The sequence below is a fragment of the Petromyzon marinus genome, chromosome 55 (assembly GCF_048934315.1).
Source record: "Petromyzon marinus isolate PM22_M1 ecotype Great Lakes invasive population chromosome 55, UKy_Petmar_22M1.pri1.0, whole genome shotgun sequence".
In the NCBI taxonomy this organism is placed as follows: Eukaryota; Metazoa; Chordata; class Hyperoartia; order Petromyzontiformes; family Petromyzontidae; genus Petromyzon; species Petromyzon marinus.
In genome coordinates this window covers 5742568-5768426 of record NC_133721.1, presented here as the reverse complement: position 1 = coordinate 5768426, position 25859 = coordinate 5742568, and the positions used below count along the sequence as shown (strand labels likewise).

The window sequence follows — 25859 nt, the reverse complement described above, 5'->3', positions numbered from 1 at the left end:
GTCAATCAGCAGTAGGCGTGGGGTGGGGCAAAGTGTGGGTACTGCCTCCTCCAAGACATCTGACATGCGTGGAAGAGTAGGCCAATGATACCCTCTCAGCGCGGATATGTAGAGCACCTCCAGAGGATGCCTTCCACCAGCAGTGCTGTGAGCGAGCAATTGCAGTGAAGCACCTCTCCTCTGGTCGGTGCATGTATGTTGAACTTCTTTCGCACCGTACGAAGCCAACTGCTCTAATAGGTGCGGAAAAGGCCAACAGAAGTTGATGTTTTTCATTCCCCATCGGTCCAGACCTTGTGAGATCCGAAACGCGCATTGACGTTGGGAACAAATTTGTGAAAGTGTCTGGTTGTTGCTTTCCTCAACTCCTTGGTCCGGAAAACGTAAATCAGCACATTGGCGATTGGCACGAGAAAAATGGAAACCTGAACTACGCAGCGCAGGTTCCTCACGAAGTCGCTTTGGAAGTCCTTCACGATGCGTGGCACCAGCGTGAAAATGAACACAGCCGAGAAGCAGGCGGCGAGAGCCGAGAAGTGCGTGACCAAAGTGTAAAATGTCTTCCTGTTGAAATCACTGGACTTCATTCGGATGCACTGTTGAATGATTTTGTAGTAGCTGCACGCTATGGCGCAGAGTGGGAGCGCGACAGTCGACGCAATGACCCACGTGCCGTACGCCTCGTTCACGCCAGTGTTTGAAGTCGCCAGTCGGAGTATCCCCGCGTGATCGCAGAACATCCCCTGCACGTGCTCATCGGCCTCGCTGAACTCCAGACGTTTCAGGAGAACGTTGATGACAATTTCGATGGCGACGCTGACCGTCCATATGAGCAGCGAGGCGAGCAGAGACCTCTTCGTCGTGACAATGGTGTGATAGTGCAGCGGGGAGCAGATGGCCACGTAGCGGTCGAAGGACATGGCGGCCAGCGTGAAGAATTCATTGGAGACGAAACAATTGACCCAGAAAATTTGCGCGAAACAGAAGACGCGCAAGATGTGCTTGTCACGCGTCAGGAAGATGTGCAGCTGCTTGGGCACGACGCTCGTGCTGCCGATGATGTCGCCAACGGCGAGGTTGCACAGGAAGATGTACATGGGCTTGTGCAGCTCCGCGGAAGTCGCTACCACCACGAGCACCAGTAGGTTGACGAGAACCGTGATGACGTACAGGGGCAGGCACATGCTGAATATGAGCAGAATCACTTCGTGGGAGGCTTCAAATGTTGCAAGATAGAAAAAAGAGCTGCTGTTTTCCATTTGTGTGCGAGTGTGTTTCCTTCTTCCCTGCACGGCGCAAGGAATGTTGAGATTAAATGGTTTAACTCTGTTAATGTCCTGGAAAAAAATAGAGAAAAAAAACAACAACAATCAAACGTGCAAGAATGTAATATAGGCATTACTGGGAACTTAATATTCCACCGAGTGACCTTTATGTTTTGCAAATGATACCTGCACACATATTGGCTTTGCTCTTACCACCGAGATCACCCAGCATCAACAGTACACCAGATGGCACTGCGGGTAATGCAGAGAGGATCACAGTGCTGCTGAAATTCGGTGACTTTGTGAGAGCCAGCTTAAGCGAACAGGCTGGCCGCCGTGCAACCCACAATACCCAGGCGATTAGTTATAATTACACAACTCATTATCGGTAACGTGGTCAGAAATAGCTTACACCGTGACACTTGCGTATCAAGGTGGTAAATGTGCAGCCCTGCAATGTCTTGCTCGAGCCTCCACTGACAAGAGAGGGACCTGTCGAGAACCCCTCCACAGGATATTTGGCCTACTCTTCCACACTGGCCACATGTCTTGGGAGAGGTTGGGGAGCACCCACACACTTCACTCCATCGCGACCTGTTGATCAACTAGCCCGTGGAGTACCAATTGATACACAGGTGCTGGGGCCATAGAAACTTACCCCATTAAACACAAACGAAACGATGTTTTAAATGTATCAGGTAAGGCCCACTGAGCTATGTAGATCTTTTTCAGAAGTGACCTGGTCACAAACGGTGGCACAACGAAATGTCTTGTCACGTGGAAATTTATCGCAGCCAAATACCGAAATGCATGTTGATTCTAAATGTGGAAGGAAAAAAACCCGGAGGAGCTGGAGAATAATCCAGGCGACCACGGGGAGAACACGCGAACTACAAATATACAACAGGCGTCAGGGTCGGGATCAAAGCCACGACCTCCTGTATACCAGGCGAGGTAGTTAACATCTCCTAGCCACCGTGGTGCCAACATTGTTTCACCTGCCGAGTCGGCTCACCACGGCATCATCGATAGTTGAACGTTAGCCACTCTCTACAGAACTGAGTTTGATTCCCAAAATGTAACAATAAAGTCACTCGCAATTACGCTTCGTAATTATGTTACTGCACTTGAATAATTGATTCTCATCACCAGTGCACTTCAAACACAATTAAGTACAGCCTCTACAAGAGTTGACGAAGATTCAGAGCATCCCCTCTGCTCGTACAGCTCCTTATTTAAAGCAGCATTTGCTGGATGTGTGTTGTCTTGTCAATACCCACTGCTACAATTTTACGCTCATTAGTTTGTTTCACACTCTCGTCGTTTATACCTGCGAGGATGTTTTTTCTTTCTAACCGACACATTTTTGCGATGTCATAAATTAAACGTCGTAATCGGAAACAAGTTTGCAATGTTCCCACCATGCCCAATCGCATGACTACATCCTTTTAATGCAATTTTGAAAATAAGACATTGCTCAAGCAAAATTTGGCCTTATCTAACTCTCCGCTCGAAAAACAATAACAACACCTTCCTTCCTCCTATATTGTCCCTTCACGGAATGTGTCTGACTACTGGTGAGACAGCGGATGTTGAAACCTGTGGAGGGTGTTTCACTCACGTGGGACAAATGCTTCTGAAGATGCACTCACCCCCAAAAAAATCTGTGTGGCCAATTCGATTGCGTATAAATACCATTTATATTCACGTGACAGGAGTGACACTTGATGATTATTTTGGTTTCGCTTCATAATTATCAAGCCTTGTAACTGCAGTGTTAAGAATATGCACGGTGCGAAAAAGTTCAACGTGCAGAGAACCGAGAGTCTTACCTGAGAGCCGGGTTTCTCACACAGGAATGTCCACCGCGTGTATTTGCAGCATATTTATATACAGTATATATATGCCTCTGCGAATCACGTGGCCACTAATGGCTTGCCAGGGGTATTTTTTTTTCATGAACCGTTCCATATTAAGATACCTATTTTAATTTACAAATGCTTCTTGATAATAAAAAACCCTACTGTTTAATTGGATCGCTCACACAGCTGTGCCAAGAATCCCCGAAGGTGGCTATAGTTGCAGACTGCGTGGACAGCTCGCTGCTGATGCTGCTGTGAACCAGTTGAGCTGCAGTGGAAGTAGTATTCCTCTTACCCAAGCAGAAACTTTCGTAGGGAATAATAAAGACGGATTATTATTATTTGTTCGTGTGTTTGTTGTTGTTGTTTACCACCCAACAATTTCCGGAGGGAATTACATAATTACCAAACGGGAAATTATTTTTAGTTTTACCTGTGATTAAATGTTTCTAGAATGTGTCAATTGTGTGCCAGTGAAATACTGAATTGAACAGCAACAAAAAGATTGGGAACATAATACCTGTTCCTATTTGATCTCAACAGCCAGGTTTCTCTTGAAAATGAAATATTTAGGACAGCCAACGCTCACTATTGCACTGCATGCTTTAACACTCACGAATACAATATTTGAACACTTGTTTTGCTAAAAATCTCCCCGTTTAAAGTGTAAAAGGTTTTAACTAAATAGTAATTATTATATGGCTGGAGGAGGGTGGGACGTTGCCAGCCCCAGTTGCTAGCATTGGTGAAATTCCTGCTTGCAATCTTCATCAGCTAGACGGCATTGTGGATTTGGGTGGGGTCATTGATGCATGATTGCTACCAGAATAAAAGTATGGTAGGCGCATCTTACAGATGACATGCCGACGGTCAGTAGGAAGATCCGCTCCATGGTAGGTACTGGTGTTCAGGATGTGTGCCCACATTCGACATCATGACCCACTCGGGAATTGAAAGTCACCCAAGAGGATGAATCATTCCTAAAGGGCCACTTTAGCCAGTACCTGGGACATGAGGTCATAGAAGGCATCTGACTTCAAGTTTCATTTCAAGTTTCATTTATTAGGTATAGCCCTATGAGCCATGCGGCTCTTAAGTTGAGTGCAACCGCAACAAACATAAATTTGAACACAGAACATCCCAAAACGACGACGCGCAACAGAAACATCCTGGAATAAACGAGCAAATATGCCACACAAAAAAAAAACGTATTAAAACGCTGTGTGCAAAAATCACAATGTGGTGCAAGCCAACAACAACCATAAGACAATTTAGATTAACCATGTTTTCGAATCACCAAAATAAAGCTATAAAAACAATGTAACAACAGTAATCATAGGAACTGTGATTTTAAATTTAACAATAAACGATATACATAACACGTACGACAAAACCTGCAGCCATAACTTGCAGCACGACACTCTCAGTGTGTGATGTGTGAGTGAGTCAGCAGCAGCGTGAGTGAGTGTATGATGTGCGAGTCAGCGTATGATGAGTGAGTCAGTCGTAGCTTGAGTGAGTGTATGATGTGTGAGTCAGCGCACGATGTGGCCCCGTCGCCCCCCCCCGGCTCCGTCGCCCCCTCCTCCCAGCTCCGTCGCCCCCCCCCCGGCTCCCCCGGCCTGCATATCTCCACTGATATGTATCTTCTAAGGGAGAGTAGGGCGCCACCACCATCGCTCTCCTCCCGTTGATGGGGAGGCGAGCCCACAGTAGCCTGGGGCTCACAGCTTTCCACACCTCGCATCCAAGTTCCCACAAACCCCTTCATTCTTTTGTTCAAAATAAGTGACGCTCCCTGTTGCATGGCAGTTTCCGACCCCGATTGGAGAACTGTCTACCCCTCATGGTGACTTAAGTCAGAACTAGACCATCGGACGTGAAAAGCGGTACCGGTCCAGCTCCCGACAGAGGAATGGAAGCCTCTCCTCTGTAGTGAGCGTTCGGATATTCTACGCTTTGCCAGGAGGCGTCATAGACGTTTCTTCTCCCCAGGGACTCCAGCACAAGCTGAAATAGGTGTTCTCACCGTGATTACTGGCAAAAGTTAGTGTTGAACGTGAAGGGGTTATCAGCCCCACGCACATACTGAACTTGTTGCATATACTCACACACAGACATGTACACCCCCATATATAGGCCCACCCCCACTAACACTCACCAAGACTCACCCCCCACTCAGATCAACTCCACTGCTCTCACGCACATACTGCACAAAGTCCCACACCCGAACACTGCACCACACACAGCAACACAGCACCCCACATCTCCCTACCTTTTCCATAACCACGCTCCCATGCTCCTGAACTTTGCATACCTGACCTTGCGCCCTTCCCCCCCCCCCCCATAACCCCGTGCCCCTCCCCACAAATCTCACGCCCCTCCCCCTATCACGGCCACGCGTGACCACTGGTGAGGGCTCGCGCAGCATCGCGCTCCCCCGGCTCGCTGTGCCGCGTCTTTCTTTCTTTATTATTTATTTATTTTGGTATAGCCCTGTGAGCCATTCGGCTCTTGAATCGGGTGCAACCACAACAAACAAACAAAAAACACGAACAAGAAAAACATCTTAAAATGACTGTGTGACTGTGCAAACAGAAAATCCATGGGAAAAAAACAGCAAAATATTCCTGAAAAAATCACCGTACACCAACGCTGAGTGCAAAAAATCCCAGTGGGATGCAAGTCAAACAACAACAACAACCACAAGAAAACTTAGATTAAGGCCATCAGTCTAACTCCGTACTACAACAAAACAAACATGTCCAAACCAAAAAAGTTTTCGAAATCACCAAAAAATAAAGCCATAATTGCAACGTAACAGTGATCATAGGGACTGTGACCGAAATTTTATAATAAACTACATTAATAACATGTAACACCAAATCCTAGAGCCATAGCTGGCTACATGAGTTACTCCACAACAACAGAAGCATCAGTCGGAGTATCAAATTTTTCAATGCACCTTTAAGATCAGCACGCTAAATAAAAATACAGATAATACTTTGCAGCGTCATCCGGAGCGAAAACATTTTATTTTATTTTACGCCAATGAATAGCAATGGCAGCTAGGGGTGTACAACTCCTCTAGAGCAGTTTTGAGAGAAGATCTAATTGGTAGTGATTCAAGTTGCAGTTTATTGGCAATAGCATTCCAGACCCTGGGGGCATCAATAGCAAAAGCCCTTCCTCCAGTTTTTGTACGGCAATAGGGAATGTGAAGCTGGTAAATGAGCGAAGACCTGAGGTCAAATTTGTTCTTTGAAACAGAGCGGAGATCCAGCAGGTAGTTTGCGGATTTTTTTGTAAGTACATCGTGAATAAATAAGATCTGGTGCACAAGCCGTCAAACATTAAGAGATGTTAAGTTTGACCCAATGTAGAGATCACAGTGGTGAGTCCTATATGGGCAGTTCAATGTAAATCTTAAGGCCGAGTGATAGATGGAATCAAGCTTCTTCAGTACAGTACTTGGGACTGATTTATACACGATGTCACAGTAGTCAAGTAGAGGCAGTATGGTAGCTTTGATCAATTCCAAACGGAACATTGGGGGGAAGCAGTGCTTGTGTGGATACAGAATACCAATTTTAATTTTTGTCTTTTTACCAATTTAATCAATGTGATCTTCAAAATTAAGTTTTGAATCCAGGATGAACTCAAGATACTTATAGATCTTGACTTGCTATATTTGATAATTGTTTAAGGAATGTAATTGGGGAAAAATAACTTCCTGCTTTAGTCCTGGTGAGAAGCATAGCACCTTGGTTTTAGAGGTATTCAGGACTAGTTTAAGAGCAACTAGCTGATGTTGTAGTTTGTTTAATCACCATGTAGCTTAGCAATCACGTCATCCAGAGAGCGGCCAGCAGTAATCAGTATCGTGTCATCTGCAAAAAGATTTACCCTGGAATGATCCAGGTCAGTGCCCAAGTCATTGACATAAAGAGAGAACAATAGGGGCCGAGGATGGAACCCTGTGGAACCCCTTTTCTTATCTTAACACTGTTTGACCTCCAACCATCTGTGAATACAGTTTGGGTGCGAGAAAAGAGGTAATTTTGTAACCATTTTACTGCGATTTCGGAAAAACCGAGGCAACTTAGTTTACTAAGCAGGGTGTTGTGGTCTACTGTATCAAAAGCTTTGGACAGGTCTAGAAAACGACAGGCACAGTACTGCTCATAATCAAGGCTACTGTAAATGTGATTCAGAGAGTCTAATGCAGCAGATGTGGTGCTGTATTTTTCTCGGAACCCAGATTATTTTAGATGTAGTAGATTGTTGGTGGACAGGAAACTGCTAATTTGGTAGGTCAATAATTTTTCGAAAATTTTCATCAACGGGGACAAAATTGAGATAGGTCGGTAGTTATTTGGATCCACTTTAGGGCCCCCTTTGTGAAGTGGATGGACATAGCAATGTTTCTATTCTTGAGGAACTGATGCTTCTTTGATGGACAGGTTGAAAATATGGGCTTTATGTTTGTATATTAGGTGACCAACAGTTAGTAGAGCAAAGACGGGAATACTATCTGCTCCGGTAGAGGAGGACCCTTTGAGGTAGGACAGTTGTTTCAGAACATTACTTTCATGTATTGGCTGGAAACTAAATTTGTTTAATGTTTGGACAGGGGTGTAGGAATTTGCATGAGCAGGGGTGACTCCCAATACATTATCAAAAGATTACCAGCTTCAGAAAAATGAAGGTTAAAATTGTCAACTATTTTTTGGGATCTGAAAAATATTCCCCATTTCAGTTAAGCTCAACGGGCAGATTGTCTGTTTGGATGCCTTTTCGATACATTTGATTGTTGTCCAGAAACTCCTGGCATTTCCATGTGATTCTAGGAGAGTGGAAGAAAAGTAGGCATTTTTTGCATGCCGTATTTTTTTGACGCATCTATTCCTTAAAATCCTGTATTCTAGCCAGTCATTGACCAAATTACTTTTCTGAGCACATGCCCAAGCCTTGTCCCTAGTTTTCATGAGCTTTGTAATCAAAGGATCAGACCATGGTGGGCATATGCCTTTAGTTTTAAATCTAACCAACGGAGCATGTTTGTTAAGAATTTGGAGAAACGTGTACCTGGAGGTCTCCCAAGCCGTAGTCAGGTTGGGGATATCACAGACCTTGTCAATATCCGAGTGAAGCACATCATTAGTAAATGCCTGAGTGCTGAAGTGTCTCATAGAGTGCTTCTCAACCAATTTAGGGGGGCTTTGGGTCTGGCTAATCTCACCCCAAAAGTGAAGGAATGATCACCAAGGTTATTACCCAGAACACCAGTCAGTGTGAAATTGTGAGGGACATTTATCAATAGGGCATCAAGCAGAGATGACTGCCCCGGATTTTTTAGGTTGGGTCTTGTGGGGACATTTATTAATTGAAACAGATTAAATTCATCTGCAAAATTTGTGGCCACGGCCGGCGGGTTTAGCCAATTCCAATTTAGATCACCCACTAAAACTATTTCACCTTTAGGGATGCCCCCAAAAAGCTCTCTCAGTGCAGATGCAACTTCAACATCCTTCCCACTAGGCGGTCGATAGCAGCACACTACCAATATCTGTTGATTATTTGGGAGAGTTATTCTGAGAGCCAGACCTTCAAAGCAACATTTTTTTAAACACGGAGTGAGCTAGTCAACATGCAATAGTATTACGAACATAGATGGCAATTCCACCTCCTTTAGATCATCGGTCAAGCCGAAAAAGGTTGTAGTTGTCAATCGCAATCTGCAAGTCATTGACGGCAGGAGTGAGAAATGTTTCTGTTAGGCAAAAAATGTCCGGGTCAAGATTTGCCACTTCTAGTTTTAGTTGACTTAATTTAATCACAAGCCCTCTGATGTTGACATGTAGAACCTTTCCTGCCAGAAAAATCTATAGAATTATACGAGTTATTTTCATTTTGGCCAGGATGAAGCTCAATACCACCCAGAAATAAGAAAAGTAGAATTAATAGTTTGCACAAGTATTTTCTGTGAAAGGATGAAGAGCGGTGAACCTTGGACAAATAGTAGTAACTCGCAGATGGTGTTATTTTTAAGAGCAGAATGAAGTTTGGAAGGATTGTTGGTGAAGTAATTGGACAAAGATAGGGTTTAAAAGGATACAATGATGGAGTGTATAAGTTTCTATGAGCTGTTTCATTAGCAGGTGTAGTGGCAAATCGAGCAACAAGTACGGACGCAAAGTAACAAGAGTAGCTGTTTGTAGAGTTGAGTGTGGCACTAGATATGGCCGGGAGGGACAGCAGTAGGATACACAGCAGGAGAATCGCCATCTCTAAAATATCCGGGGTAAACACAGATTAACACACAAGCGGAAAAGAAAACATATATACTTGTAGGCCGAGCGCGAGAAAACGTCTTGCCCCACTCGTCACACATGCATGGCTTCTCGCCCATGTGCTAGGGTTGAACAGCGCCCCACCCCCTCCCCCCCCCCCCAGACAGAGACAGCAGATTTTTTACTGTTGTGGACTCGGCAGAACCGCTTGCACCACCTCCTTTCCCCGCCACAGGATAGTGCTCGAGCTAGACCTCCTTGAGCTCAGCCTACGACTGGAATGTCGTTTCTTGGTCTCTCGTGTCTCTGCTGCCCGACCAGATGGCCCCACTGAAGCCCACACAGGGGACTCTTCATTCACGACCCTTGGCCGTCTTGACGATCTCCGTGAAGTTTTCCAGGAACATAGTTTGGGGTCCGTGGCAATGTTGCCTTGGCAGGAACACAGCTTGGGGTCCGTGGCAATGCCGCCTTGGCAAGAACATAGCTCGTGGTCCGTCGCACTATTAACTAGGCCTCACTCAGGCAATACCATGGGCGCGATCAACCAGGCCTCACTCAGGCTGCGCCAGGTGCACGATTTACTAGGCCTCACTCAGGCTGCGCCAGCTGCACTGTCAACCAGGCCTCACTCAGTCAGCACCAGGTGCATGATTAACCAGGCCTCTCTCAGGCTGCGCTAGGTGCACGATCCGCCAGGCCTCACCCAGGCAGTGTCATGTGCACAACCAGGCCTCACTCAGGCTGCACCAGGTGCACGATAAGCTAGGCCTCACTCAGGCAGTGTCACGTGCACAATTTACTAGGCCTCACTCAGGCTGCGCCATGTGCGCGATTAACTAGGCCTCAGGCTGTACCACATGTATGATTTACTAGGCCTCACTCAGGCGGCGCCAGGTGCACGATCAGCTAGGCCTCACTCAGGCTGTGCCACGTGCACTATTAACTAGGCCTCACTAATGCTTGACGTAAAAAAATAAAAACAAGGATCCTTATATAAGAATAGATTTTACCCTTTCTGGGGGAGGTCACTCAATCCCTGGTCGCAGGAAACCATGAAGCTTCGTCCCATAAGGGGGCTTCTGGGTGAAAACCTGCTGGCCAGGTGACCTCCCCTCGGGGCTCTATGTAGGGTGGGGGGGGGTGTGTGTGTTCATGTGGGGGGTGGTGGGGGAAGCGCTGTGATGGAAGCCGGGTGGCTTCGTTGCTGTAGCCCCCCGCCGCAGGTATGGATCCCACGGAGTGGCTTCGCTGTTGTGGCACCACATAGCCCCCCGAGGTGCCAGTCCTCATCCCGGGTTGACTGGAGCACCTTGCCTGGATTGCCCCCACGAGGTAGCGTCGCGGGGTCCGCGGGACTTGCCCAGCCCTTGTGGCCGGCCTCGGGGGTGGTGGCTCCGTCTCCTGGGGTTCCGGCGGCGGTCTCCTCCTCCACTCCAACGGCTCCCTTCGTCCCTCGGTACCTGCAGGCTGGGGAACAAACTCGGAGGCCGCAGGATTTAGGGGACATCGTCCCCGCCCCCCCCAGCTCAGGACGTGGCCCCTCGGGGCCCGGGGCCACATGGGGCCCATAAACCGTGCGAGGCCCCCGAGCATGAGGGGTGTGGGGACCCCGGGATTTCGGAGTACTTGAATGGCGAGGTTCCCCCCCGCTGGAGCTGCTCTCCATGGTTTTAGTTGGCGGACGTTGACCACCATCTCCCGGCCCCTCTCTCCTCCCTGAATCAGCACCGTCCAGGGGGAGATCTGCCGTCCCACGGTCCAGGGCCCCTGCCAGTAGGTGGTCAGTTTCCCCACCTGTCCGGCCCCGACGTGAGGAGTGTGCAGCCACACCTTAGAGCCCGCCGAGTAGAAGGGGGGCTCCATACGGGGTCGGGCGCCCTGCTCTTGCCGCTGGTGTGTGGCCTCTCCTTGCGGGTAGGCCTGGCCCCGGGCCCCTCGCAGAGTCTCCATCAGGTGTTCCACGGGGCGGCTCCCCTCTTCCCGTTGCGGCGGGGGGACACTGAACAGCAGATCCGTGGGTAGACGAGACTCACGGCCAAACATAATTAGGAATGGGGTCTGTCCCATAGACGTGTGTACCGTGGTGGTGTAGGCAAACAGGGCGTAGGGGAGGTGTTCATCCCAGTCCTGCTGATTTGCGGCCGCCATGTGTTTGAGCTTCCTGGCTAGTGTCTGGTTCATCCGCTCCACCATACCGTTTGCCTGGGGGTGGTGCGCTGTGGTTAGGTCCTTCTGGAATCCGAACTCGCAGCACAGCACCTGAAACAGCTCAGCCTCGAACTCACTCCCTTGGTCGGTAATGACCCGGTCGGGAATCCCATGCTTTAGTATGTAGTGCTCCACGAACGCTCGGGCGACCACGAGGGCCGTCTTATTGGGGATGGCCACCGCTACAGGATAGCGTGTGAAGTACTATACCGCTATGAGAATATATTGGTTGCCCCGGTGGGATCGCAGGAATGGCATTTGCAGGTCGATCCCAACCAGCTGGTTCGTTCGACTGACGCGGAACAGTCTCAGAGGTACCTGATATCGCGCCGGTTTCGGCCTGCATTGCTGACACGCGCGGCAGTCCTGTACCCAGGTGGCCACGTCTTGTGCTAATTTGGGCCAGAGATACTGGCGACACAGGGTCTACCGAGTGCGCCGTTCCCTGTCATGGCCCCCGAGCGGGTGGTCGTGCACCAGCCTCAGCAGCTGGGGTCGCACCTGGGCAGGAACACAGATGCACCCTGGCTGGCCGGCTTTGGTTAGCTCTCGTACCACCCCATTCTGCACGCACAACCAGGTATATAAACCACTCCAGGGTCCCGGTAGGGCGCTCTTCTTCTCTCTTAGGGCCAGCTGCTCGTCGTCCAGGCCCGGGAAGGCACAGCCGACGTCCCCTTGGATCCGCCCGGTGAGTGTGGTGGTGGTCCGTCGGGTCCCTTGCTCCTTTACGCAGGGGTCTCTGCAGCACATACCACACTCTCTCTCGGGGGAGGGGGTTTAGTTTCAGCGCGCTCCAGGGGGCCCACCACCTGTCGGCAATGTCCCCCCGTGAAGCATGGGCAGGCTTCCTCCGCCCTCGTCTCGGCGCACACCGCAGGCCGCCTCGACAAGGCGCCTGCATTTGCGTGCATCCGCCCTGCTCGGTACTCGATCTGCAGGTTGTACTCCTGCAACCGTGCCAGCCATCGGGCCATCTGCCCCCGCGGTTCCTTGAATGTAAGGAGGAACTGCAGGGCATAATGGTCGGTGCGTACCCGACATTTCCTGCCGTACAAATACGGCCGGAACTGTCTACACGCGAAGATCACGGCATACAGTTCTTGACGGGTCACGCAATAGTTCAGCTCAGCCCCGCTCAGGGTCCGACTGGCGTATGTGATGACCCGCTCCGTCCCACCCTGCACCTGTGACAGCACCGCACCCAGCCCACTGCTGCAGGTGTCGGTGTCCAAAATAAAATCAGTGGTGAAATCGGGGAAAGCCAGGGTGGAGGTGTGGGTGAGGTGGTCTTTGAGGGTGGTGAAGGCCGTCTGGCAGGCCTCCGTCCACTGATAGGGGTTCTTAGGGGATGTGAGTTGTGTCAGGGGGCATGCAATCTCGCTGAATCTCTTTACAAATCGAGCATAATAGGTGGCGAGCCCCAAGAATGACCTGATCTCTGTCAGGTTCCTTGGCCGTGGCCAATGCACTACGGCACGTACCTTCTCCGGATCGGTGTGCACCCCTGCCTCGCTGACTCGGTGTCCGAGGTACCCCACCTCGCGCTGCGCAATGTAACACTTAAACGGTTTGAGCTTGAGATTGGCTGCTCGCAGTCGCTGGAATACCTCCCACAGCCTGGACCAGTCCTCAGACAGAGATCTACTGAACACTATCATGTCGTCGAGGTAAATTAGGCACTGTTCCTACTGCAAGCCCCACATCACCAACTCCATCAACCGCTGGAACGTCGCGGGCGCGTTAGTGAGTCCGAACGTAAGCACCCGAAACTCAAACAGTCCCATCGGGGTGGTAAATGCGGTTTTTGGCCGATCCTCCTCCGCCATCTCCACTTGCCAGTACCCGGACGCCAGATTGAGGGTGGAAAAATACCACGCTCCTGCGAGGCTGTCAAAGGTGTCATTGATGCGTGGGATGGGGAAGGCGTCCCCGAGAGTGACTGCGTTCAACTTTCAGTAATCAACACAGAATCGGGTCGACCCATCCTTTTTCGTCACTTGTACCACCGGGGCAGACCAGGGGCTCGCTGAGGGCTGGATTATGTTATCGCGGAGCATATCCACGGCTGCCTCTTTAATCTGACCCTGTTCAGGTGCGCCCACTCGGTGTGCCGGGATTTTAATGGGTCGGGCGGCACCGGTGTCAATTTGGTGCTTCACAAGGTCTGTCCGACCCACATCCGAGTCGTGTTCACTGAACATGTCGGCGTACTCCCGCAGTAACCCACTCAGCTGATCGGTCTCCCTCTTAGGTAAATCTTCCCAGGGTACGTGTAATGCATCAAGTAGGGAGACGGCCTCGGCTCGGGGAGTCGGGCCGACTCGCCAGGCTAGGTTCTGGTTGTCCTCGGGGCGACCGGGTTCCTCAGCCCAGAGTGCAAACACTGAGTTGTTAGAGTGGCGCGCGTGCAGGGGGTGTATGGTGGCTACCGGGGTGTGTCGTCGTAGCATTGCCGGGGTACTGTGTGGGTTAAATACCCGCATGAACAGTCGGCCCCCGTCTGTGTTGACCAGCGTGGCTGATCCCACAACCCCGTACCGTGCCGCAAACTCCGGGTGAGGAGTTAGCATTACCTCGCCCGATGGTCGGTGTGTGGGGTCGGTGGATGTTGTTGCCACTGGCACCAGCATCTTGGCGAGCGGTCCGATCGTGACGGCCGACACCAGGGTAGCGGCCACGGGCGTGAAGCGGGGGTGATTCGGCTCTTGTCCCAGGAACAGAATCCCCTCCCCGCTGCCTTACACCGTGGCGCATCGCTGGCAGGGGTGCAGGTTTATCCCCAGCTTCTCCAGGAGGTCTGTACCTGATATACACTCATGGCACAACACACTCGAGACATAGAATTTCTGGGTGCACACCTGGTGTCCAAGACGGACTACGAGGGAGACTCTTCCCAGCAACCCCATCCTGGCTCCACTCGCCATGTGCAGCGCACGATCCGGGGTCTGCAGATGGCCTACGTCAACCCCGAGCACGTTGCAGTGTGTGGCACTCACGAGTGAGGCCACCGCTCCCGTGTCCAGTAAAATCCGGGTACGCCATCCGTTTACCTGTCCCTCCACCAGCGACATTGCTCCCGTGATTCCCGCCACTAACTCCCGTAGCCAGTTTCCAGGAGTCACCTCGTTCTTAGGCGCTGTTGCTGGAATCTGTGTGGAGGTCACTCGCTCACCATTATTATCATCTTTCTGTTTTGGGACCGCGTTGATTGCACCCCTAGTTGGTCCACTCTCTAGGGGGCGTTGGAGTTTAACCCCGACGCATGTCTAGCGCGGGCGACCTGAGGACAGTGCCTCATGAGGTGCCCTCGGCGGTCGCACAGGTAACATGCCCGGGGGGCGGCCCCGTAGGAGGCCCCCTGTCCATCCCTTCTCCTTCCCCCGATACGTGTCTGTCCAAGCTCGGCCTCCAATCGGGACACTCGTCCAGTTAGTCCCCCTACCGTGGAGCGCAGTTCTCCCATTTCGGACTGAATGGTCCCCACTGTGGACTGTAGTTTGGTCATGTTCCGGCTCGCTTCCTCACGTACGTGGGTCACCCTGTCACCTACTTGGGTCACCTGGCCGGCTATATCCCTTATGCCTGTCTGTATACCCCCTACCCATCCCGGGGTTGTCTCGCGGGGTCCCGGTTGCTTCCTTGCCCGACCCCTTACCGTACTGGCGAGCCGCTCCTCCTCTGGGAGCAGGCTTGCGATGGCGCGTTCTCATCCCAGCCCCCTAAGCTGCGTGCGCTCACTGGTAAGCTCCTCGCACTCAAGTGCGCGCTCGACGAGGGTATTAAAGGGGAGGCTTGCACTACCCACTTTGGGGTGCCACCACGTGGTGCGGGCTAAATACCGGAGGATTTTGTCGGCGGCCAGCTCGTCAATTATCTCTGTCGCTAACTATGGACAGGCGATCCGTTTTAGCGATCACACGTCTTCGGCGTAATCGCAAAAGTCCTCGCCGGGTTGGCGGCGGCGCGCCTCTAAGGCTGTCTTTGCCTGTCTCACATTACACGTGCCGAAGCGTAGGTCGAGTTGGTGCATCAACTCTTCTAACTGGGTTTGGGTGTTTGCGGGTAGCGCCTCCACAAAATCAGCTGCCCGCTCGTCAAGATTAATAGTAAGTTGTCGTAACGCCTGTGCGTCTGTCCAACGATTAAGCTCTTTAGCCCCTATGATATTGCGGGCAAACGCTTTCCATGAAGGGGTCCCCGTGCCTGTAAACACATACCTTATTTTCGTGTGGAGTACCGCGTCTCTCTCCCGTGGAGATGTGGGGGTTCGTCCCACTTCTGACGCCAAATTGTCGGGGAGGCTGCTCCCCGTCTCCCCGCTCACCTGTGACCCACCGCTTTCCGACTCTCCCCCCCTCGCTGCTGCCCCTCGTGGCATGATTTAAATGGCTGTACGAACCACCTTGCGAATACGCCGCTGTGCCCCTCTCGTACACGCTAACCACGAGCTGCGCAGTGGCGAGAGCACCCACGCGGGTAGAATACACGCTCGTGCGAAAATACTGGACACCACAACGCGCAGGCTCAACACCATGCACCCCTCTCCGTATTCGCAGAGACAACACGACAAGGTTTAATGTCTACTGGCGATTTATTCTCCGCTTAATGAAGTTAATCTACCCGTGTCAGTGTGGGTCAGCAGGGCAGGTCTAACCTATCTCCCGGCGGTCTAAGACCCAATTTGCCTGGCCTCTCCCTACTCCCTACCCACGCGCTGCTAACCCGCTGGCCTCTCTTCCAATCCGGAGCCTCGGATTTCCCGCTCTTGGCCAATCGGATTAGCCTCCTCTCCGACCGTGAAGCTTCGTCCCATAAGGGGGCTACTGGGTGAAAATCTGGTGACCTCCCATCGGGGATCTATGTGGAGGGGGGGGGGGGGTGTGCGTGTGTGTTCATGTGGGGGGTGGTGGGGGAAGCACTGTGATGGAAGCCGGGTGGCTTCGTTGCTGTAGCCCCCCTGCCGCAAATACGGCTCCCACGGATTTGAAACTGATTGGTCCACACCTGAGACAGCTTTCTTTAGAGCCTAGTCTCAAACAGTGTTAGACCAGAGGACGCCAAAAGGCAAACAGCACAAAGATAATGCCACTATCAGGACATTGAGAGATCAGGGTGAGCTACACTTACTACCATTGCATGTTTGTTTGTTTGCATGTTCACAACAAGTATATGTGGCTACTGCAGACACGATTCCTTGCAAAGGCCTCTGTTTGGTGTTCCGACATCCCAACACAACGGTTTTATTGCCAGAAAGGATAAAACCTTTTCCTATATTTTGATACTGGCAATAAAGGTCCCACAAGGATCCTTATTACACACGCGAGTCAATGCATGCATCCCGCAATCCATCATCTGTATGCCCCTGTCGCAGACACACCGCTCTTCCGTATTGCAGGTAGATAGACAATTAGTTCATTAAGTCGATTCATTTGCACAAAGTTACGCTCGATCAATTGTTGTGGTCAATGACTCTGGTCCCGTTAAAAATGGCTACTGCATCGACATGCGGGAAACCCCCACACCCCCCCCCCCCCCCCCGGTCAGCCACACGCGTGAACGAGACCACACAACTCCCAATAACACCAATCCATTCCACTGGCTCCCGATCCATTGCCAGATCCTGTGCACCACACTTTATTTTCCACCTACACGCAACATCCCCCCCCACCCCTCTCACACCCCCCCCCCCCCCGCCCAAAAGTCGACCGGTCTTCAATCAAGTTAGGCACCACAATGGCTAAGAGATGTTAACTACCTCGCCTGGTATGCAGTAGGTCGTGGGTTCGATCCCGACCCTGACACCTGCGATTATTTGTTTGCTGGTGACTGTGTATTTCGTATCGGAATCGCCTCCAGTGCTGTTGCTACTGGCGGCAATAAAAGTTATTTAAACGTCAAAAGTCTATCATCATCATAATCATCACGGTGGCTAGGAGATGTTAACTACCTCGCCTGGTACACAGGAGGTCGTGGGTTCGATCCAGACCCTGACGCCTGCTGCTGTATATTTGGAGTTTGCTTGTCTCTTTCTCTGTGGTCGTGTGGGGTCCTCCGGTTTTTCCCTCCTGCTATAAATTGCCACGTGATGATAAACCACTTCATTGAGCTATCACTTGTGGCCAGGTCGCTTCTAAAAAAAAAAGAGCTACATAGCTCAGTGGGCCTTACCTGATAAAATAAAATGTAAAAAAAAGATGTATAGTTCTGTACAACAGCGACTCTCAGTCCATAAACTTGCAGATGAACAACCGCTCTCCTGGGTACGAGGTGTGGTTATCCAAGCTGCTGGGTTTTTTTCTCTGTTGCGGCAATGCTCGTCCTATAATCATTCCGGAGCATGTCACAATCGGCAGATCCTCCCGCCAGCACCTGGTGGAACGCCTCGCGCAGTCCTCTCCGCTCTTGCATCGCAATCATCTCTCTCTTCGGAGATGGTGGTGGTGGCCCTTCGTGCTCCCAACAGCCAGCCGTGCGTATCTCTCTCTCCCTGCGTTACGTCTCTCCCCGTGTGTCACTCTCTCTCTCTCTCGCTTGCCCCTCTCCCCGTCTCCGCTGTCGGCGTCTTCAAAGGGCCAGCGGCTCCGGCTGCTGCTGCTGCCGCGGCCCCAGAGGCCACCTCGGGCACGAGGAGGCCCCTGGCGCGAGTCGCTCACAGGCGATGCCCCGGGGGAGTGACAGAGCAGGGTCGGGGGAGGTGCAGCTGTTTCTGGGCACAAGCGAGGGATGGTGGTGCCCTTCCAATTTGGTGGTGGTGCCGATGCCCCCCGCCCCCCAAGGTGTATGACTACACGGGCAGGTTGAGTATTAATGTGTGGAGCGCGGGCGATGTTTTTGTTCCCCCAAACAAATGGCTCACGATCCCTCTGTGATTGATTAAAGGAGTGGAAAATCGACAGCGGTTTGCCTTGTGGGGTAGGTTACCAGCCGTGCAAGTCGAGTGGCGATTGTGTGGTGGCTATAGGGGTAGGTTACCAACCGTGCAAGTCGAGTGGCGATTGTGTGGTGGCTATTCACCTCTTGGCTGTGTTGTTGTTATGTTCACCTGGTTATGTATGCATACACTCTCTAAGCTCTTAAGTGCAGATACGTCCATGCAGATAAACGTTTGTGTGTACACGTGTGTGTACACGTGTGTGTATATGCGTATGTGTGTACACGTGTGCATGTGTGTACACGTGTGTATGTGTGTGTATGTGTAATGCGTGTCCACTGTGTCTCGCGCTTCTGGCCCATTGATCTTCAGCGACCGAGATGGCGGCGGGTTCGTCGGCGTGACCTCGCGTTGTCACCCTTCACGAGTAACTCTTCCGCGGTGTATTCTTTGCTTCAACTCTCCCGTCAATTTATTTGGCCAATTTGCAGCGCGCCCGCGCCTCCGCTCTCCCACGCGCCCGCCACCGCACTCAGGAAGAAGACGAGGGCGGTGGTGGTGGTGTTGATGTTCATGAGCCGCAACGGCGTCCGTTTATTGCCACAACCACCAACAGCGCCCAGCAACGTGATCACGCCGCCTCGCAAGACGCAAGCGCTCGACCACCTCCTCCTCCTCCTTAAACCGCTCCCTCTCAGCTGTTGAGACCATTCGCTCTCCTCTACGCATCCCCGCTGGAAGGGCACTGGGATTAAAGTCACCGCCCCAATCCACCCTCCCTCCCTGAGACAAATCGCGAACAGGAAAACGGGGGGCGACGACCTACCAAGTGCTGCCCGAACGCCCTCGGCAAATCGCGACATCGGCGGTGTCCACGCGCGGCGTGTAAGTCCAGGCGCGGCGTCGTTCGAGGGCGCGCCACGGACACGCGCGCGATTTTTTCACGAACATAATCACCACACCTTCTTGCATACCCATACCGTGTCAGTCCGTACGGTTTACCTCGTATTCTTCTGCAGGGAAATTGCATTTTCAGGTTCAGACGGCGGACAGCCGTTTAAATACGGGCAAAATTGCGTGTTTTTTATGTTTGTTTGTGTTTCTCCCTTGCGATGGGACTTTGAAGGATGAACGTTGAGATTTATAAGGGCACGGGGTGACTAATAAGGTCTGAATTGGTCTGTAATAAGGTAGGCACTGATAAGAGTTTGACAGGCATGCATGTGGATCGAGTGATAGTATAAGCGCAATGTGCTCAGAACACGGCGACCAGATATTGATTTCTGGCCACTGTAACAGTGATGAGTGATATTATAACTGGCTTAGGCACCCCTTATGTCAAATCAACAATATAAACAAGCTCATGGTCTCACGCTCCGCACGTAATTCGCAATCTCCTCTCCATACCAAAAGGACCAGGAACTTCCCTACCAGGCGTGGTTTCTCCACGGTCGCCCCCCGTTCTGACTGGAACGTACCTCGCATCATTCAATCGACAGGAGGCCCCACCTCTTTCGCCTGGCTTTCAAGTGGCACTGAGCCCCGCGGACTTACGGTCATTGAAGTCCGCAGAATATCGCGTGCGTTATAAATGGTATTGTTCAACGTGCACCAGAGGGCGTGTTCGGATTGTATCCAGCTCCGCATGGGACATAGCCAGTGGAAAAGCAACCATGCCACGAGGACCCCGCGTTGGCTCGACTCAGATGTGCCACCCTTTGTCCTACCTTAGATTGGCAGCCGGTTTCAGTGTGAATTGGCATTCATCCATCTCATGCCTTCCAGCAAATTGAACAGAGCAATATATTTCTGTTTCGGTAGAACTAATGGAAAAAAATGGAAATCACTCATCATTCCTGCGTGGACCTGAAAACTTGTGAAGAAACGTGAATACAATGTAACATTTTTTGACGTTAAAATATTTGGAATTTCAAACAACAACAACACGAAATCACGCATGCTGACCAGACATTTGTAGCAGATAAAACAGTTCACCAGGCTCAACACGGCCAGAGGAAGCCCCATGCCTACATCAGCAGCGGTGAGCATGTAATTGTACAAATGCACAGGAGGTCACTTTCCCACCCACTCTGCCACTGAGAGTAGTACTGTTGGTCACTTGACATTCAAATTTACGTTTGTCATTTTCTGAGCTGGAATGTTTTTCCACATTCAGTGCAGGAACCAAATTGAATGTGAAGTCTACTTCTCGTGTAGACATTGGTATACCAGGCTGAGACCGCTACGCTTGAAAATCCCGTTTAATCACAAGCGGATGCCTGAATTCTTAACCCTTGGCTTTCAGAGGTACTTTGCTTAGCTTCACGCTCTGATCACAGCCACCCAGGCACCTCAAGGCATCAGCATTAAGAGACCATCATCCAGCAGTGGATAACAACTGATGCCTCTGATTAGCACGGTTGGCTATGTACAGTGCGAAAGAAGTTCAACTTACATACAATGATGAAACATTATTCTACGTACACATTAATTCGGTACAAATGTACACGAATGAAAATATTTAATTACCATTGGAAGTGGGACACAAACACAAAAAAACTCTCTATTTTTCCAAAAAATGCTCCTTTTATTTAAATAATCAGGCAGAGAGGCTGATTAGCTGTTCCACAAACATTAACGACGACGCAATACATTTTACTTCGTTATGAGCAGGGTTTAATATCTCACTCAATATGTTCTGTGTCACTGGTAGACTGGATGCTCCCGTGTGACACAATGGGATATGGTGTGCCGGACATCAGAATAATTTTCAAGGAAGTTGACCTGAACCTCGGGCTTAAGTTAAGCCCAGGTTTAAAGTCAATGATGATGGTGGTGCAGGTGGTGTAAACAGGAGATTAGCACTGCCTCAAAGCTCATTTGAGCAGAACATCACTTTGACTGACGCGTCTACGTGAGCGACATTTTACCCCGCTTACGACGTTGCTCTGCGCTGCGTGCCATCGCACGGACCGTTCAGGAAGGAGCGTTCAGAACCCCTCTAAACGATTGCCGATACCTTGTGGGCCCTCGCTCCGCAAAAATCGCTCGGAATAATCGCACGGAGGCAATGCGTCACCTCCCTCCTCAGCTCCTTCGTTCTGAACACGTAGATGCTGACGTTGGCCATGGGGATGAAGAAGGTGGAGAAGCCGGCGGCGTAGCGCATGTTCCTCGCCTGGGCGCTCTGCAGGTCCTTGACCAAGCGCGACACGAGGACAGACAGGAAGGTCGCGACGAAGAAAACGGCGAGCATGAAGAAGTGCGTGAGGAAGGTGTTCACCGCTTTCGCCTTGAAATCGCTCCGCCGCGTCCTCGCGCACTCGACAATGACCCTCGCGTACGTGTACGCGATCAGCAACAGCGGCACCACGAAGAGCACCACGACCATCGCCGTGCTGTAGACCGCCTGGAGCTGCGTGTCGCCCTGCGACAACCGGACGAACCCCATGTAATCACATATCACGCCTTGTATCTGCCTGTCGCCGTCTCTCAGCTTCAGCGCGTTGACGAGAATGGTAAGGGGCACAAGCACGGCCCCCACGAAGCCCCAGATGGCAGCGATGGCCATCAGCGTCCGTTTGCCGGTGACGATGGCGTGGTAGCGAAGTGGGTGGCAGATGGCCACGTAGCGGTCGACGGACATCGAGGCGAGGGCGAAACACTCGAGGCCGACGAACAGGTTCATGGAAAACATCTGCGCGATGCAGGAGGAGCGCGGGATGCGCGTGTCCCCCGTCAGGAAGATGTAGAGCTGCTGGGGCAAGCTGCCCGTGCAGCCAATGATGTCGGCCGTCATGAGGTTGCACATGAAGGCGTACACGGGCTTGTGCAGCTGCGGGCGCACGACCACCGAGAGCAGCACCAGGAGGTTGGCGAGCAGTGAGGCAACGAACACGATCAGGCACAGGGTGAATGCGAGCAGGCGGACGTTGTGGGGAGCTTCCAATGTCCCCAGGATGACATAGGAGTCGTTGCCTTCCATCGCGCGCAAGTCCTACAAATGGTATACGGTCATCTCCTAGGGCCTGCATGGGGGTGACATTTACGGGCACGCAATGCAAGGTCTTGGTTAGTATGGCAGTTGCGTCTCAATTGAACATTTATGAATTCTGTAAAATTACTGCAAATAATACATTGAAATGAGATACAACCATTTTGGCTGTTGTGTTCAACAACCACACTGCAGGTCACCTCCCTTCTCTTCTCTTTCTTACCTCGAACAGCTCCCGCTTTGTAATTCCCTCCTCCCCATAATTGTTTCTTACCCCCCCCCCCCCAAAGTCTTTAAAATAACCTTTGCTAATTTTTTGGTCTTACGTAACAAAAACAATCTAGAATTGGTTTTACCTCGCAGTACACATTCATTCGTGCATTATCTCTTGCTGGCCGCTTGGCACGTCGGGCTTTGGGCTGCGCTCGGCAACCCTAAAGATGACGATCCGAGCAGAAAACCGCCGCTTCGCGGTGCCACTTTGAGTGGCGCGACGCTTCTGTCGTTACAGCGAGCGGTCGCACGCGAACGCAGTGGCAGTGATACGCTCTGAATAAAGCGGACTTCTCTCTCTGTCTCTCTCTGGTCGGCACTTTCCAGGAATAGCCTCTGCCTGTTGAAGCGGCATTAGATGGGGGGTTTACTTAGGTTGTTTTTGGCATAAAGGATAATTGTGAAAGCTTTCGCGAAAAAAACAATTAAGATGATTATTATTTTTATTTAACATTTTTTCTGGTTCTCAGATTCAAACGCTTTGTTGGTTTTCATTTCACAAAAAAAAACGCAAATGCTCCACTTGGCTCAAAAGTGCTCGTACACCGTAGTGAGCACCGCTAAAATTAACAAAGTACCACCGTGCCTACGTGTGTGCCATTGCACTGAGCACTGTGTGGCAATGCTGTATCGCTCGTGCATGCTGACATTGTAAGTAAATCCGTATTGTTATATTTTTAGGAGCGTTCGTACCTGCGGGTTACGGAGTTTGTCAAATGGCTCTTCACAGTGGTAGAAATAAAGGTGACCGGTCCCCGCATGTGTTGGAATCTAAACTCGGCGCCAGGTGTCTTTACAGTGACGGGAGTTGCGGCGTGCCGACGGAGGGAAGATTTATATACACCGCAGAGCACCACGTGGTCACGTCACCTGATGGGTGTGGGCAGCAATGTTTAATTACCCCTTCTTGATCTCGGCGGTTTTCATGGATGTAACGACTCCCCGTGCGGCCAAAAAGATGCGTGTGTGTGTTTTTAAATATAAACTGCAGTTTTAATTGGTTCACCGAGCGCTCGTTCCCCGGCGCGTTCCGACGTGGCTTGGGTGGACCCAGCGGAAGTTGCGGTGCTGGCAGTTTAGTCTGCAGTGGAAGGTTGCTCGCTCGGTGATTTCTGCAGGGAATTTTAAAAGAACGAACCTTCTTTAAAATATATGTAGGTAAACACGCAGACAATATGTCTCCTGCCTACGTCTGTTCCCAGCATAAAAAACAGGTTTAATATAGTTTTTTGGGGTTATATCACGTAGATATAAATGTGTCATTAAACCCACCACCACCCGACACAGCCAATTAGTAAGGTTTGTCACGTAAACAGAACATGTAGCTCTTCTGGTGGAAAGCCTACGTGTTAAACTGACATGGCAATTCGTTACTATTACAGCACACCGGTGTGTTGGACAGCAAATCCACAACATTTACAATCTGAGTACGACGTTTCATCAGTAATTGCAACTAGCTTCATGAGGCGACAGACAGATTTGTGGAGAAATTCTCCTGTTTCGTTTGTTAAATTGAGGGATAGATGTGATGACGTCACTTGTGAGCCCCTCTTGTGCGAAGGGGGGGGTTAATGAATGACGTAATATGGTAATCAACTTACATTATGCAATCACATGATGCATGCACATTGTTCTTGTACCTCCTGTCGTTCACTTGCAATCAAATATCAGTACCTGTTACTGTCTGCGTCCACGTAATCCCCATTGATGTATGGTGACTTGTATAGGCATGCATTAAAACAAAGTATTATTTGATTATTTGCTTCCAAGCAGCACTAAACCTGTAGCTATCGAAACGGTTAAATTATTTGTATTTCTCTCAATTTCGATTGATTCTATAATTCGTCTTGGCCAGTAGTAACTATTTTGCACAGAACTTCAACATTATCAAAATCAATTGAGTGTCCTTGTTGGAACGCGTGTTCTAGCACTGCCGACAGTTGTATTTTGGAGTATTTTATATTTATTTGGTGTTCTTTTAGTCTCTTTTACTCATAATATTTAAAAAGAAACAATATTGCGGATGATATGGGTCGCGAAAGTCTACGTGTTAAACAAACACAGGTATATATTTACACATCCCATCAGCCACACATTCACCAATACACAAAGACCCCCGCCCCAATAGCCTTAATAGACTTTTGGGACAAGTGCTATTAGCGAGCACCTAAACAACTATTTTTTATCTAAACAGGTGAGGCCCACTGAGCTATACAGCTCTTTTGCAGAAGCGACTTGGCCACGAATGATAGCTCAACGAAGTGGCTTATCATCATGTGGAAATGTAACTTGCTGACCCGCCCATACTGGACAACTGTGAAAAAGAGCTTCACAACTCATCAGATTCCTCCTGCAGTCTAAATAAAGATTCTGCTTCTCTATAGCAGCCAAATACTCTAAACCTATGAAGACACATAAGCAGAGGCATACAAACTATCACATTGATAACCATCCCCCCGATAGACTTAAAGACTCATGGGACAAGTGCTGTTAGCAAGCACCTATGAAGGCCAACACAGCACAAGAGGGGTGGGTGGCCAGCACCACTCCTTGTCGCCTTTGTCTCTCCAGAGCTACAGTTTGCACACCACACAAGGTCCTCATTTGAGGCTGAGTCGACCTGTGCTAACCGCCAATCACCGCTCCCATCATCCAACAGACAAATCAAATACACTCACTATCATCACAAATACACACACTTCTAGATTTGAAGCTTTCGTGACTGCAAGGATTCATACTTTTTGGTTTTATTTGGTAAAGTCATGTAGATAAAATAAAATAAAAATAGAACACTTAAATCACGACGTTTCGGAGGCAACACAAGCTTCCGTCTTCTGGTGGAAAAGTCAACGCAGAATATCTGTGTCAGGAGCACAGTTCAGAGACGACCTTGGATTATATACAGGTAAAGGGAGGGGGGAGGAGTCAGTAAGGGGGCGTGGGTGGGTGGGAGGGCTGGGCTAAGCAGCATTTTGATAGAATGCTGCGGGTAACACCCACTTCTCAAAGCTCATATCAAAGGGCCCCCTGATGTGGGCTCACATCAAAGGGTCCCCCAGTGCGAGCTCACATCAAAGGGCTTACATC

The 25859-nt window shown here is 50.4% G+C and overlaps 1 protein-coding gene and 1 pseudogene across 1 annotated transcript; both read right to left on the bottom strand.

Annotated features, from left to right (window-relative positions):
- Positions 1–272: 272 nt before the first annotated feature.
- LOC116954549 (olfactory receptor 2D2-like) lies at positions 273–8440 on the bottom strand (annotated as a pseudogene).
- Positions 8441–21076: 12636 nt separating this feature from the next.
- Positions 21077–22761, bottom strand: LOC116954437 (olfactory receptor 2AT4-like). The gene has a single exon (XM_032974944.2). It carries the CDS (start codon positions 22488–22490, stop codon positions 21507–21509), a length of 984 nt encoding a protein of 327 aa, XP_032830835.2. The 5' UTR covers positions 22491–22761; the 3' UTR covers positions 21077–21506.
- Between the last annotated feature and the right edge of the window lie 3098 nt (positions 22762–25859).